Here is a 15,076-nt window from a genome sequence, read left to right as displayed (position 1 = left end):
CACACTGTCTTGAAGAAGGTACGACAACGCCTCTTCCCCCTTCAGGAGGCTGAAAATATTAGGCATTGGCCCTCAGATCCCCAAAAAGTTCTACAGCTGCACCATTGAGAGCATCTTAACTGGCTGCATCACTGCCTGGTATGGCAACTGCTTGGCATCTGACCGCAAGGCGTTACAGAATGTAGTGCATACGGCCCAGTACATCACTGGGGCCAAGCTTCCTGCCATCCAGGACCTCTATACCAGGCAGTGTCAGAGGAAAGCTAAAACATTTTTTATCAAAGACTCCAGTCACCCAAGTCATAGACTGTTCTCTCTGCTACCGCACGGCAAGCGGTACCAATGCACCAAGTCTGAAACTGAATGAAAAAGGAAACAGCACACTGCTCTTGATAGTATCACCGATCTTTAATAAGCTTACGTATCAGCCACACGGCCTTCATCAGAGCTTTTGGGATTTTTTGAAAGTTACATCATTATGTGGATCTGGCCCCACCCACATCCGTTCTACACATCGAAGGGGGTTGGAGGCAAAGGAAAAATAAATAAGTGCTACCAAATATAACAATATGCATTTCATAAATATTACAAAAGTGTATGAATAAGGCGTATTAAACACGTCTGTAAAATCTCAATGAGGACATAGCAAGTTTTCATTAGTCATAGGGTACATCATACGAAAAACGTCAGAATAATCTACAAGAGACACATATTTCATGTGCAAATTCACAACATAACATACATAGGCATTTCATCATTAAGTCCTTTAGGAAATAATGTCTGGAGGGTGAAAATCCCAAAACATTCTCTTTTACTCAGAGTATTATTAATATCTCCTCCCCTGTCTGATATCTTAACTTTCTATGCCACAAAATCTAAAGGTGGAAATGTCATGCCAAGTCTGAAACTAACAGGACCATGAAAAGCTTCTACCCCCAAGCCATAAGACTGCTAAATAGTTAGTTAAATAGTTAACCAAATAACTACCCGGACTATCTGCATTGACCCTTTTTGCACTAACTCCTTTGATTCATCACATATGCTGCTGCTACTGTTAATTTGCTATCCTGTTGCATAGTCACCCTATTCCTGGTTATATGTACATATCTACCTCAATTACCTCATACCCCTGCACATTGACTCAGTACTGCTACCCTGTGTATATAGCCAAGTTATCGTTACTCATTCTGTATTTATTCCGTAAATTCGTATTTTTAAATTATTTCTCTATTTTTCTCTCTGCATTGTTAGGAAGGGCCTGTATGTAAGTAAGCATTTCACTGTTAGTCTACACCTGTTGTTTATGGCACATGTGACAAATAAATATGTATTGATTTTTAGCCTCCCACCAGGGTAACCTGGGACAGATAATCTAACCCACTCAGTATATTGAAAGCAGGTGCTTCTGCACAGGTGTGGTTTTAGTTAATTAAAATCCCATCATGCTTAGTATCATGTATAAAAATGTACAGTTGCCCAATATTTTGGCTACCATGGCTAGAATAAGAGATCTCAGTGACTTTGAAAGAAGGGTCTTAAAGGCGCATTGAAACTGTTCCGGCGGCTCATGGTGGCTCAACGCCCTATTAAGGCGCTCTATGCTGGTGTTTCCTTTATTTTGGCAGTTACCTGTAGAGCAGTAAGGCTGAACAGTTCACAAAAATAACAATTTTGGAATATAAATCAATAATTAGTTATTTGGTCACATTTAACCGCTGATGTAACAACATGTACATACAGTAGTCAATGTAAAAACACTGAATTCAGTATAGGCTAAACACCATCTTTAGCGTTCCCAGGCTGGGGCCCTGGAGCCTCTGCCCTCATGGTCTTGCAGGCTCTCTGTACCACACTGCTACTGTGACAAAGATAGAGAGATGGGCCACGTCTCAAATCAAATTGTATTTGTCACATGCGCCGAATACCACAAGTGTAGACTTTATCGTTATATGCTTACTTACGAGCCCTTTCCCACAAATGCAGTTAAAAAGTATACAAATTAACAAATATTTAAAAAAAATAGTAACACAATAAAATAACACAATAAAATAACTATAATGAGGCTATTTACAGGCAGGCACCCTATTCCCTTTATATACAGTGGCAAGAAAAAGTATATGAACCCTTTGGAATTACCTGGATTTCTGCATAAATTGGTCATCAAATTTGATCTGATCTTCATCCAAGTCACAACAATAGACAAACATAGTGTGCTTAAACTAATAACACACATATTATTGTATTTTTCTTGTCTATGTTGAATATATCATTTAAACATTCACAGTGTAGGTTGGAAAAAGTATGTGAACCCCTAGGCTAATGACTTCTCCGAAAGCTAATTGGAGTCAGGTGTCAGCTAACCTGGAGTCCAATCAATGAGAAGAGATTGGAGATGTTGGTTAGAGATGCCTTGTCCTATAAAAATGTTTTCACAAAATTGAGTTCGCTATTTATAAGAAGCATTGGCTGATGTGAATTATGTCTTGAACAAAAGAGATCTCAGAAGACCTAAGATTAAGAATTGTTGACTTGCATGAAGCTGGAAAGGGTTACAAAAGTATTTCTAAAAGCCTTGACGTCAGCCCACGGTAAGACAAATTGTCTATAAATGGAGAAAGCACTGTTGCTACTCTCCCTAGGAGTGGCCGTCCCGCAAAGATGACTGCAAGATCACAGTGCAGAATGCTCAATGAGGTTATTAAGAAGACTCATAGAATGTTAGCTAAAGACTTCCATGAATCTCTGGAACATGCTAACTTCTCTGAGTCTACAATTCGTAAAACACTAAAAAAGAATGGTGTTCATGGGAGGACACCATGGAAGAAGCCACTGCTGTCCAAAAAAAACAACATTGCTGCATGTCAGAAGTTTGCAAAATTACACCAGGATGTTCCACAGCCCTAGGATGGTGGAAGGAGCATCATGGTTTGGGGCTGCTTTTGCTGCCTCAGAGCCTGGACAGCTTGCTATCATTGACGGAAAACGCAACCGGACAATGACCCAAAACGCATAAGAGAAATGCCTTCTGAGATGGCCCAGTCAGTCCTGAACTCAACCCGATTTGAGATGCTGTGGCATGACCTCGAGAGCAGTTCACACTAGACATCCCAATAACATTGCTGAACTGAGTTTTTTTGTAGAGGGGAATGGTCCAAAATTCCTCTTGACCGTTGTACTGGTCTGATCCGCAACTACTGAAAATATTTGGTTGAGGTTATTGCTGCTGGTTGAGGGTCAACCAGTTATTAAATCCAAGGGTTCACATACATTTTTCACCCTGCACTAGGAATGTTTACACGGTGTGTTCAATAAAGACATTAACATTAAATTGTTTGTTATTAGTTTAAGCTGATTGTTTGTCTATTGTTGTGACCTAGATGAAGATCAGATCAAATTATGTGGAAATACAGCTATTTCCAAAGGATTCACATACTTTTTCTTGCCTCTAGTAAAACTTTACCAGGGCACATAGGGTTCACATAGGCATGTATTTTGTCCGTCCTAGTATGATTCTTTAGAAAATACAGGGAATGGGGAGGGTGTTCAGATGTGTGTGTGTGGTTTTAGTTTATAAAAAAAATGGTATTCTGCTGAAATGCAACAAGACATTTTCAGACAAAGAACACAGGGAATATGCTTTTGTCAAATTCAAACTATGGTTATTGCTAGTTGAGCACTATACTGTAATACTTGTGTTGTCCATAAATATGACCCTTCCTGAAGCATTATGGATTATGATATTGTCCAAAGATGCCCCTCTTTTGTTCTATTTCATCTAAGGCCCTAAAAATTGTCAAGCACTACTGCCACCCTAGTCATAGACTGACTGTTCTCTCTGTTACCGCACGGAAAACAGTGCCGGCGTGCCAAGTCTTTGGTCAAAAAGGATTCTTAGCAGTTTGTACCCACCAAGCCATAAAACTGCTGAACAGTTAATCCAATGGCTACCTGGACTATTTGTATTGCTTTTTTTTCACACTGCTACACGCTGTTTATCTGTTCACTTTACCCTTACATGTACATATTACCTTAATTACCACACTCAACCTGTACATTGACTTAGTACTGGTACCCCTGTATATAGCCTCGTTATTATATTGTGTTACTATTTTTATTTAGTAAATATTTTATTAACTGCCATATTTTTCTTAACTGCATTGTTGGTTAAGGGTTTGCAAGTAAGCATTTCATGGTAAGGTTGTATTCAGCAAATACATTTTGATTAGATTTTTTTAAACCTTTATTTAACTAGGCAAGTCAGTTTAGAAGAAATTCTTACAACGACGGCCTAGGAACAGCGTTTTAACTGACTTGTACAGGGGCAGAACGACAGATTTTTACCTTGGTAGCTTGGGGATTGGATCTAGCAACCTTTTGGTTACTGGCCCAATGCTCTAACCACTAGGCTACCTGCCACCCGATCTAAGTGTCTGTCCCAAATAGCACTCTATTCCCTATAAAGTGCAACACTTATGACCAGGTCAAAAGTAGTGCACTACATAGGGAATATGGTACCATTTGGGTTATAATTTAAGAGCTAACTTTTTACCTTTCAGCTGGCAATTACTCTTGTGCCTTGTCACATTGTTTGTTTTGGCATGCAGTCATTCTTTTCTCATGTCTCATTTAGTTGTTCAGATACTGTATGGGCTCTATCTATCTTAAGGTGTGTTGTGTCAAGGTTGACCAATATATTTTTAAATCACACCTGTGTTATTTAACATAATAAAGTGACAGCTGCCTAAGCATAAAACGTGACAAGGCACACGAGTCTAATTCTTTGGAAAATACAGACACGAAAATAACTTTTTATTCAGTAAAACGTTGTTAAAGGTTGCGCTGTTGCGTAGTAATATCAGAAAAGTCTAAAGAGCAAACGAATATCTGTTTTAGAGACCAACGTCTAAATATGCTGTACAGATCTGTTACAAGTCTTGGAGGACCTTCTAGGCGTTCCCTGTGTAGCGTGGACAGCATACCCTCTTGTCGGCTGATAATTCTCGTTGACACTTCGTCGGAGAAAATGGCGGCTGGAGTGAGACAGGAGCTTGCACAACTTATGAATTCAAGCGGATCTCACAAAGATCTCGCTGGAAAGTATGTATTGGCCAAAATGGATGAAAATATATGTGCGTGGAGATATACATTACTTTAGACCTGAGTGTGACGTTTACAGTGAATTATAAAAGTGTCAATGAGCAGCCCGCCGATGCTAGTTATGCTAGCTAGCAATAGCTATTAGCATCACACTGCGGCTAGCATAGGTTAGACGTTTTACCGGTACTGTATGTATCTAACGTTATCTACCGGTATGTTAGCTAATGTACATTATCATCAAGCTAGCTAGACAGTGTCTGGATAAAATGATTGCCAAATATATTGTGTTGTCAAAAGTGTGCACTAGTCGATTAGCTACAGTTTAGTTTATTAACGTCAGCTAGCTATGGCTTTTAGTAATGTAGATGGCTAACTAAATATAGCTAGCTAACTGTAGTTGGCTTTTGATTTGATGTGTGTATTGATTTGCATTTGGTATTGCAGGCTTACTATTCAATTTCCATTGTAATTGAAAATAATTGTGAATTCTCAAGTCATGAATATCATTTTTCATTTAAGATAGCTAACTAGCTAATACTCCCCTTGTTTGATCAATTGTAGATATCGACAGATTCTGGAGAAGGCCATCCAATTCACAGATGCAGAACAATTGGAATCATTAAAAGCATTCGTCGAAGCAAGTACGTATCCTGTATAAAGTACAGGATGGAATAAATCCTGCTTACCATTTACTCACCTGTTACATAAAGTCCCCCTTTTCCTTTGTACAATCATTACTCATAAATCACATTACTGTATATCCTTTCTAACTAATCCTCTCCTGTCCTGCAGTGGTCAATGAGAATGTCAGCTTAGTGATCTCTAGACAGCTGCTGACAGACTTCTGCACAAACATACCCAGTCTTCCTGACAGCACAGCCAAGTCAGTTTACCACTTCACACTAGAGAAGATACAGCCCAGGGTCATCTCATTTGAAGAACAGGTGAGTACTGTGTACATTGCACACACCTGGTTTCCCAGATCTAGCCTAGAGACTGGTTTGAAATAAATTACAAATGTCTACCCTATGTTTAAATCCCATGTCTACCCCCAGGTGGCCTCCATCAGACAGCACTTATCCACCATCTATGAGAAGGAGGAGGACTGGAGAAACGCTGCTCAGGTTCTAGTGGGCATTCCTCTGGAGACAGGACAGAAGTAAGTCAATTTACTCCAGTGTTTCCCAATATAATGTTGCGCGACTCGCCGGGAGTGTACAATTTGGGTCTAGCTGAGCACTAACACGTCTGATTCAACTTATAAACCCTCTTGTCCTCTTGGTCAGGCAGTACAACGTAGACTATAAGTTGGACACGTACCTGAAGATCGCCCGTCTGTACCTGGAGGATGATGACCCTGTTCAGGCCGAGGCCTACATCAACAGAGCCTCGCTGCTCCAGAACGAGTCCACCAACGAACAGCTACAGGTCCACTACAAAGTGTGCTACGCCAGAGTGTTGGACTACAGGAGGAAGTTTATCGAGGCTGCACAGCGGTACAACGAGCTCTCTTACAAGTCCATTGTCCACGAGACAGAGCGTCTAGAGGCCCTGAAGCACGCTCTTCATTGCACCATCCTGGCATCAGCAGGTACCTGCCACTGGTTTGTCTATTGTCTTTCACAACATTGTGAAAGGCGTGTAGTCAAAGCAGTTCTAACTGTGTCGTTGCTTTTTTGGCTCCAGTTTTTTGTTGCACTATATTTGGACTGCAAGGTATTAACAGTAAAGTTCACTCTCCCTCTTCCTTCTCTCTTCTCCCTCCCTCTCCTCTTTCTCTTCAGGCCAGCAGCGCTCCCGTATGTTAGCCACCCTGTTTAAAGACGAGCGCTGTCAGCAGCTGGCGGCCTACGGCATCCTAGAGAAGATGTACCTGGACCGCATAATCAGGGGGAACCAGCTGCAGGAGTTTGCTGCCATGCTTATGCCCCACCAGAAAGCCACCACTGGGGATGGTCAGTCTCCCAACTCAGCCTCTCTCCATAGTCCCTAGTTATTTCATTGATTGTGTAATAAGAAAATATGCTCTGCTGCATTACTGTGGGATTCTGTTTTTAGGCTCCAGCATATTGGACAGGGCTGTTATTGAACACAACCTGCTGTCTGCTAGCAAACTTTACAACAACATCACGTTTGAAGAGCTAGGGGCGCTTCTGGAGATCCCTCCCGCTAAGGTAAGATGGATTTCAACATACAAGACTCAGCAGCACTTTCACAGGCGTACGTTTTTTTCCCGGAGGGGTGTAGGTAGGTAGGTCTAGGGTTTTGGTAATGCGTCCTTTAATTTAGTGTATTTGTAAATGTTGAAAATCAGGTATTCTTTAATTTGTTATCAAGATTGACAGTTGGTGTATGCATATCATCTTATTCCTCAAGACGTTAAGTATCTGATGGAGAAAATCACTTTTCAGGGAAAGAGTTCGGGATGTGATTTATGATGAATGTAGCGTTTGAGGGCATAACCAATATTTTGTGGTCTGTTATTATGAAAGTTGAAGTGTCAGTTTTAAAGCAGCAGCATTACCTAGAAGGCTTGTATTTTGAATATACATGTTGTTGTGCAGGACGATTATCTCCATGGTGAGGTCCCTGGTTACAGATGCAGTCTGGTAGGGAACATAATCACTACTTTACTAATGAATGGGGTGTGAAACCAAAAATACACAACTAAAATACAGTGAAATAAAGCCTTGTTGGCTCGCTCTCTCTCTCTCGCAACTTCTTGGTTGAAGATAGAGGTAATCAGAACGGAATGTGCACTCCCCTTATAATACCAGCTAAATGCTGTGGCTGATGTTTTTGTTAACGTAAAGGGTGTCCTTGTAATTCCTAAAGACTCATATTGTGTCATATTTAGGGAAGTAGGCTACTTCGGGTAGTGGGATTGGGGATACATTACTCAGAACCATGTGAAATTGTGGTCTTATTTGATGATCAAGTTGATAAGGGGCACCTAGTTAAGACATTGATCTTGTAATTTATTGTCTCTGTGGTAAGTAGTAAATTAGGTTTCTACTGAAAACAAACCTTGTACTGTACAAATAAATAGCCTGTGTTGCAATGATTGTTAAAGTTTAATGATACAGGCATTAGAAAGGTAGCTTAGTATTTCTGTTCTATCATCATGGAACAGCGCCAACTGAATTCCACCCTATTGTATATTTAGTTTATTCTTATTACCCAGTCATTTATTGCATGCATATCTTATATCCCACAGTATGTTTCAAGTACAGAACGTTTCTGTTGCTATTCTCCCCAGTATGACTTTTTCAACTCTGCTGAATTGAAAATATTGTAGAGTTAGCTATGTGAACTACTCATTGGTTTGTGTGTTAGTGCACTAGGTTACAACGTCCAAATAAAGAGTAAACCTATGAGATATTTGTTGTTGAAAGATTGTGAACTGCATGTCTGGTTACAGTGGACTTAGTGTACATATTGAATTGAAAAGTGGGATGGTGTTAGTCAATTATAACGGGAGTGAGACACTACACTACAGTTCTCCATTGGGCTGGGTTAGACCAAAAGACATTGTAATTTGTAGGTAATGCATACATTTACTGCTGACACATACAGGTAACTGCCAAAATAAAGGAAACGACAACTTTAAGGGCGTTGGGAATAGATTCTACAAGTGTCTGGAACTCTATTGGAGGGATGCGACACCAGTCTTCCACGAGAAATTCCATAATTTGGTGTTTTGTTGATGGTGGTGGAAAACACTGTCTTGTTGCCGCTTCAGAACCTCCCATAAGTGTTCAATTAGATTGAAATCTGGTGATTGACACACGTACACAATTTAAACCCCTATGCTCCTTTGGGAACCCGCTTTCAAAGTCACTGAGATCTATTCTAGCCATGGTATACATGACCCTAAGCATGATGGGAAGTTCATTTCTTAATTAACTAAGGAAACGTGTGTGGAAACACCTGCTTTCAATATATACGGAACCAAATATAAACACAACATGTAAAGTGTTGGTCCCATGTTTCATGAGCTGAAATAAAAGATCCCAGAAATGTTCCATATGCACAAAAAGCTTATTTCTCTCAAATGTTCTGTACACATTTGTTTATATCCGTGTTAGTGAGCATTTCTCCTTTACCAAGATAATCCATCCACCTGGCAGGTGTGACATAATCAAGAAGCTGATTACACAGCATGATCATTACGCAGGTGCATCTTGTTCTGGGGACAATAAAAGGCCACTCTAAAATGTGCAGTTTTGTCACACAGCACAATGCCACAGATGTCTCAAGTTTTGATTGAGCGTGCAATTGGCATGCTGACTGCAGGAATGTCCACCAGAGCTGTTGGCAGAGAATTGAATGTTAATTTTTCTACCATAAGCCGCCTCCAACGGCATTTTAGAGAATTTGGCAGTACGTCTGACCGGCCTCACAACCGCAGACCACGTGTAACCACGCCAGCCCAGGACCTCCACTTCCGGCTTCTTCACCTGCGGAATTGTCTGAGACCAGCCACCCGGACAGCTGATGAAACTGAGGAGTATTTCTGTCTGTAATAAAGCTCATTTTGTGGGGAAAAAAATAATTCTGTTTGGCTGGGCCTGGCTCCCCAGTGGGTGGGCCTATGCCCACCCATGGCTGCGCCTGTCAGGTGTGAAAGATGTAGATTATATGAACTGTAACTCAGTAAAATCGTGGAAATTGTTGCATGTTGCCTTTTTAATTTTTTTTTTCTCAATATATTTAATTTACTCATGTTTCCTGTATTTTGGCAGTTACCTGTACATGTTGGCTGTATTGTGAAATATTACAGTAGTTATGTACACAGACTAACTAGCACTTAACAACACTTGTCGTATTGGCCTGAAATGAATCTGACCATGTTTCACTGGCCTGATCCAGAAACAACCCCTAGTACCTACCACTACCCACTTCATGGGGACCTGAAAGGATTGTACCATAAGCCAGTGATTCTCAACTGGTGGGTTGTGACCCAAATTTGGGTTGATTGGTCAGGGGTGTCTGAGTAAAAAGAAAAACTAAAACCAGGTAGAAGGTGTGTAGAAATGATCATGAACCTGCATTTAACAAAATATAAGTTGATTTCAATATGTAATTATTGACAACAAAAAAGGTGGGAATGTTCTTCCCTTGTCATATAATTGCTACATTTACTATCAATATAGCATAAAAATACAAACATTCAGATTGTATTTTGAACCTCAAAAAATTGGGTCAAGACTGAAACAACCTGATTCAATTTGGGTCCCGAAGAAAAACCAAACACTACTTAGCAATATGGCTAATAGCACATGAGGCTACGGTTGTTTCTGGACAGGGCTGTTAACTTGTTACTGACATGTTCCTATGTGTAGTTGGTAGTATAGTGTGTGTGCCATGGCGATGCCAGTGAACTATTCCTGTGTGTCTGTCCCTGTCCCCAGGCTGAGAAGATCGCCTCCCAGATGATAACAGAGGGACGCATGAACGGCTTTATTGACCAGATAGACGGAATTGTCCACTTTGAGAGTGAGTACTTAGCCGTATTTACAGAAGGCTATACCCACTGCTCAGTTAGCTCTAGGAGGATGAAATGCCTCTCTCTCTAGGCTAGGGCCTGGTTCCTTTTTAAGTTTCTGCTTTTCTAGCTAATGTAATCCTATGCTTTTTTAAATGTTATTTATTTTAAATTAGATACCTAACCCTCTTTCTCCCTTCCTCTCTGTCTCTCAGCACGGGAGCCCCTGCCCACCTGGGACAAGCAGATCCAGTCTCTATGTTTTCAGGTGAACAACCTGCTGGAAAAGATCACTGCTGCTGCTCCTGAGTGGACAGCCCAGGCCATGGAGGCTCAGATGACCCAGTAGACTGACTGACAACCCCTGGCCTGGAACACTCCACATGACCACCCACACCAGGCACACCACCTGGCCTGGAACACTCCACATGACCACCCACACCAGGCACACCCCCTGGCCTGGGACATCTCACATGACCACCCACACCAGGCACACCCACTGGCCTGGGACATCTCACATGACCACCCACACCAGGCACACCCACTGGCCTGGGACATCTCACATGACCACCCACACCAGGCACACCCACTGGCCTGGGACATCTCACATGATCACCCACACCAGGCACACCCACTGGCCTGGGACATCTCACATGACCACCCACACCAGGCACACCCACTGGCCTGGGACATCTCACATGACTGGGCACACCCCCTGGCCTGGGACATCTCACATGACCACCCACACCAGGCACACCCCCTGGCCTGGGACATCTCACATGATCACCCACACCAGGCACACCCACTGGCCTGGGACATCTCACATGACCACCCACACCAGGCACACCCACTGGCCTGGGACATCTCACATGACTGGGCACACCCCCTGGCCTGGGACATCTCACATGACCACCCTCACCAGGCACACCCCCTGGCCTGGGACATCTCACATGAACACCCACACCAGGCACACCCCCTGGCCTAGGACATCTCACATCACCTCACACACCAGGGCACACCTGGCCTGGAATACCCCACACACCAGGGCACATCTCACATGGCACCCTACTCCCTATTCACTATGGAGGGTGCGATTTTGGCTGGGTGGCTGGGCTAAGTGCGAAGTTTTGTAAGATCGTACTGTACTGAAGACTGCAAACACGAAATTGTTCAGTTGAAACCAGCTGAAGCCAAATTCTGTTGTATTTTGGCAGGGGTTAATAGAGCTTAGCCGAGCGCCTGGCCTTAGTAGTGGTAGGGGAAACACTGGCCACTCCTCCCCACATTCTCTCTCTCTCTCTCTCTCTCTCTCTCTCTCACTGTCTCGCCCATTTAAGTGTGAGACATGTTCCAATCTGGTACTTCTCTAGCATGTTTCTCAGAAGAAGTCTGCTGTATATTATGCTTGGAGTTTACCATTCATCTTTCTAGGACTAATAAATGGATACTTGAATCCATAGGCTCATCAAGTTACCAGTGGTTGCAATCTCATATATACTTTGATTTCATGTAATACAAACCAGAGAACGTAAACACTGATGTCCCACAACTAAGGTGTTAGTGATTTCTATTTGAAATGTGAAAGACACACAGGCCATGCCTACCGCCACTTAATTTGTTGCTGTATTCTTGTACAATGATTTTGTTACATTCTGTTTGGAAACATTTTGTCAGACCTGGAGTGCAACTTCAACAAAGAGATGAATAAATGAAAAAAGAAGTCAGTGTAAATGTTTTATTTCTTCTGAATAATCAGCTCTATTTGTGTTTCAGCCATGGTTTATACTGTTGAATTTGCCGTATCTGACTTCTTCAACAAGGTCCATGTTTGACAATAAGTATCTTCTTCCTGGTTTCTCTGCAAGAGAAAAAATGAATTGCAATTTCCTTAGACCCTGTCAGTATAAATGACATTGTATTCTCACCAGTTTGATTGGAATCAGCAGGATAGAGATAGTCAGCTTATAGATGATGACTTGCATATAGTAATCAGGTAACGTAAGGTTTTACAACTAGATTTAACCATGTACTTTCCATCTCCAGTCCCTCTTTATAATCAGCATCCAGGATCCAAACAACTCCTTTTATAACAACAATGACTGATAGTGTTTCTTTGTTGTACCTTACTGTGTCACACAACACACACTCGTTGATGTAAGTGACTCCGTTGGATCCACACACAGGCTCAAAGTGGAAGGGACAGCCAGGCTGCTGATAGTTGTAGCACGCTGGCTAAAGGAAAGATGTTTAAGTGTTGTGAGCTTTGTCTTTCCGCCCAGTTTTAATCCATTTGAATGGACCATTATGATCAGTTACACAAGAAAAACTAGTTAACTCTTTGTGTCAAAATGTGAATAACTGGATACATTACCTTCTTAAAATTTGCCCCCTGCACATCTGATGGACAAAACATTGTCATTGATATAGTAACATAACATTAACCATACATACTAAAAGTACATTTCAATGATGGAGAAGTATGCTTACTTGAGAGGCAAGATATGATGAGAAGAAGGAAAAAAGTAGGTTTTCCAGGCATATTGGCAACTGCAGTAGTTCGCTACAGTGAGTGTTTCTCCTAGTAATAAATGTCTATATACTCTATTCGTTTTTTGGGAAACTTCAATGACCTCATTTCTGGCCAAAGTCCCCCTTCGGTTCTATTGACAGTGACACACATTTTTGGCTCTAGTCTTAAAACAAAATGTCAAACAGTAGCACCATGCAGATATCCAAGCTCTTGTGAAGACCAATGTTGAACATTGCTATTGTTACAACCACACTCCCTGTTCATTCATTCAGCTAGCTGTTATGATGTCTCTTCAAGGCAATATTCAGAAGGACAAACCATAGTTTTGTACTTATTGAGTATGATCATGTCAGGGGAACACAAATCACACACAACAGAGGGGAACATTTCAAACAGACCTGCATGGTAGGGCTCTGTTTGACAAGTCAATGATTAATTTATCTCTAATGGGCTCTCTACAGCTTCATCCTGTCCACACGTGGTTTCCAAAGTTTCTCACTGACTTTATCTGGATGACAAACCATGAGTAGCTAGCTAGTAGTCCTATAGTAATCATTACCAGGTTAACCAATACATGTGTTCAGTGCTTCACCCTGGTCCGAGGTGTGTTGGAGTTATGTTGATGCTCAGAATATCTTTTACTGATGATATATACTTTCTAGGAATTACTGAATGATCAAGCCACAATGTATGTCCCATTTTAGCATTTCTATAGGATTCATATTAACAAATCGGCAAAAATGGTCGGCAAAAATGACATTTATTGCAATGTATTTCCTACATCAAGAAAATATCATTCAAAAGTAAAAACGTATTCAGGATACCGGAATTCGATCTCAGATTTTTTTTCTTCAGATCTCTGACGCCATCTAGAGGAAAACACATGAATACCACAACACACTTTTTCATTTTCGTTTTTGCCTGAAACACTTGACCTACTCTACTGTACAACGATGACCCATACCACAAAGTACTAAAATGACTCACTGTCTTACACTTATAGTCAAACATTACTTTACACAGTAAGGTTCAAGTGTCAGTAGGTCTAAGGCTATGTAATCAGGTGCCACTACAGTTTCCACAGAACTACGGGATATTCAGTGTATTGCTCTGTGAAACATTAACAGACTTGTGGTTGTACCTTAGCTCAGAAGATCCCCTGCTCCTTACGTAGATCTATGTCTCTTTTCAGCTGACAGGTAGAGCACAGCTGACACCACAAGACGGCACAGAAGTCCCCACACAGGGAGCCTTGGACACCAAACCAAACAAGACGCTTAGTCCAGGTCAGGAGAGAGACAGGGAGAGCGTCATCATACATACACCAGAGCCTGTCCATCTGATTAGAATGTTTCATGTGACAGAATAACAGACCTAGAGCAGCCTATGACTGTTACAGTATAAGCTAAGTGAAAGGAACTCACTCTAATGTTGTGTCTGGTGCGGTACATGGTGCGCATGTCCATGGAAGACCCACACAGACAACACTCATCCATATCACTGGCGACAAAGCAGCACAGACATGGGAAGCACCAATAACCACAACAAGGAGGGAGGGAGGGAGGGAGGCAGGGAGGGAGGGAGTAAATGAGAGGGGGGAACCATCAATTGAATATGGCAATTTGTTGTTTACTAGAATGTGCTGTTTTTTTCACTTCAAACACAAATGCCACAATTGAACCTGACTCTAACCTTTAAAGGACAGGAGGCTGAGACTAACAGCATCGGTGTCAACACTACATAGAAAGCCTTGTTACTGCACAACAGTGTCCTCATCAGCTTACATAAAGAACACCTTTGCATAGACAGTATTGCGTGCATATGGTACTGTGGGTGTACTGTGTACATGTGATCAGTAGAAGTTACCTCTCCCTACTACAGTGACTGTGTCCTGGGCCTTCTACTACGGTAGAACATGCAAATCACTCCATTTGTTTGTATTGAAATGCAGAATCAAATGG

At 41.7% G+C, this 15,076-nt stretch overlaps 2 protein-coding genes and 1 long non-coding RNA gene across 5 annotated transcripts; 1 reads left to right on the top strand and 2 right to left on the bottom strand.

Annotated features, from left to right (window-relative positions):
• Positions 1-4,944: 4,944 nt before the first annotated feature.
• On the top strand, positions 4,945-12,306 carry LOC110537062 (COP9 signalosome complex subunit 4). Of its 2 annotated transcripts, XM_036937045.1 has the most exons (10): positions 4,945-5,097; positions 5,659-5,738; positions 5,890-6,041; positions 6,153-6,256; positions 6,384-6,688; positions 6,882-7,052; positions 7,156-7,271; positions 7,662-7,706; positions 10,512-10,596; positions 10,801-12,306. In XM_036937045.1, the coding sequence occupies exons 1-10, from the start codon at positions 5,024-5,026 to the stop codon at positions 10,932-10,934; spliced, it is 1,266 nt and encodes a 421-aa protein (XP_036792940.1). In that variant the 5' UTR covers positions 4,945-5,023; the 3' UTR covers positions 10,935-12,306. The 2 variants fall into 2 exon arrangements, with proteins under 2 accessions (XP_036792940.1, XP_036792941.1); XM_036937046.1 differs by lacking the exon at positions 7,662-7,706.
• On the bottom strand, positions 12,307-13,221 carry LOC110537063 (trypsin inhibitor ClTI-1). Its single transcript, XM_021622786.2, has 4 exons — positions 13,073-13,221; positions 12,957-12,982; positions 12,708-12,817; positions 12,307-12,443 (listed from the first exon to the last, which is right to left on the bottom strand). The coding sequence occupies exons 1-4, from the start codon at positions 13,122-13,124 to the stop codon at positions 12,398-12,400; spliced, it is 234 nt and encodes a 77-aa protein (XP_021478461.2). The 5' UTR covers positions 13,125-13,221; the 3' UTR covers positions 12,307-12,397.
• A 744-nt stretch (positions 13,222-13,965) lies between these two features.
• Positions 13,966-14,627, bottom strand: LOC110539120. 2 transcript variants are annotated; one of them, XR_002475867.2, is made up of 3 exons: positions 14,540-14,627; positions 14,257-14,391; positions 13,966-13,984 (listed from the first exon to the last, which is right to left on the bottom strand). It is a non-coding gene; the product is annotated as an uncharacterized LOC110539120 (long non-coding RNA). The 2 variants fall into 2 exon arrangements; XR_002475866.2 differs by lacking the exon at positions 14,540-14,627 and having other exon boundaries at positions 14,257-14,517.
• Positions 14,628-15,076: the final 449 nt, after the last annotated feature.

This window comes from Oncorhynchus mykiss, chromosome 12, assembly GCF_013265735.2.
Source record: "Oncorhynchus mykiss isolate Arlee chromosome 12, USDA_OmykA_1.1, whole genome shotgun sequence".
Lineage (NCBI taxonomy): Eukaryota > Metazoa > Chordata > Actinopteri > Salmoniformes > Salmonidae > Oncorhynchus > Oncorhynchus mykiss.
The sequence above is the reverse complement of the archived record's forward strand: the minus strand, read 5'-3'. Positions and strand labels throughout refer to the sequence as shown.

Coding starts and splice junctions, on each gene's coding strand:
- LOC110537062 (XM_036937045.1), top strand. CDS start 5,024: ATGGCGGCTGGAGTGAGACAGGAGCTTGCACAACTTATGAATTCAAGC. Junction 7,272..7,661: donor TGGAGATCCCTCCCGCTAAG/GTAAGATGGATT, acceptor GTTGTTGTGCAG/GACGATTATCTCCATGGTGA. Junction 7,707..10,511: donor CTGGTTACAGATGCAGTCTG/GTAGGGAACATA, acceptor CCCTGTCCCCAG/GCTGAGAAGATCGCCTCCCA.
- LOC110537063 (XM_021622786.2), bottom strand. CDS start 13,124: ATGCCTGGAAAACCTACTTTTTTCCTTCTTCTCATCATATCTTGCCTC. Junction 12,818..12,956: donor AGGGGGCAAATTTTAAGAAG/GTAATGTATCCA, acceptor TCTTTCCTTTAG/CCAGCGTGCTACAACTATCA. Junction 12,444..12,707: donor GTGTTGTGTGACACAGTAAG/GTACAACAAAGA, acceptor TTTCTCTTGCAG/AGAAACCAGGAAGAAGATAC.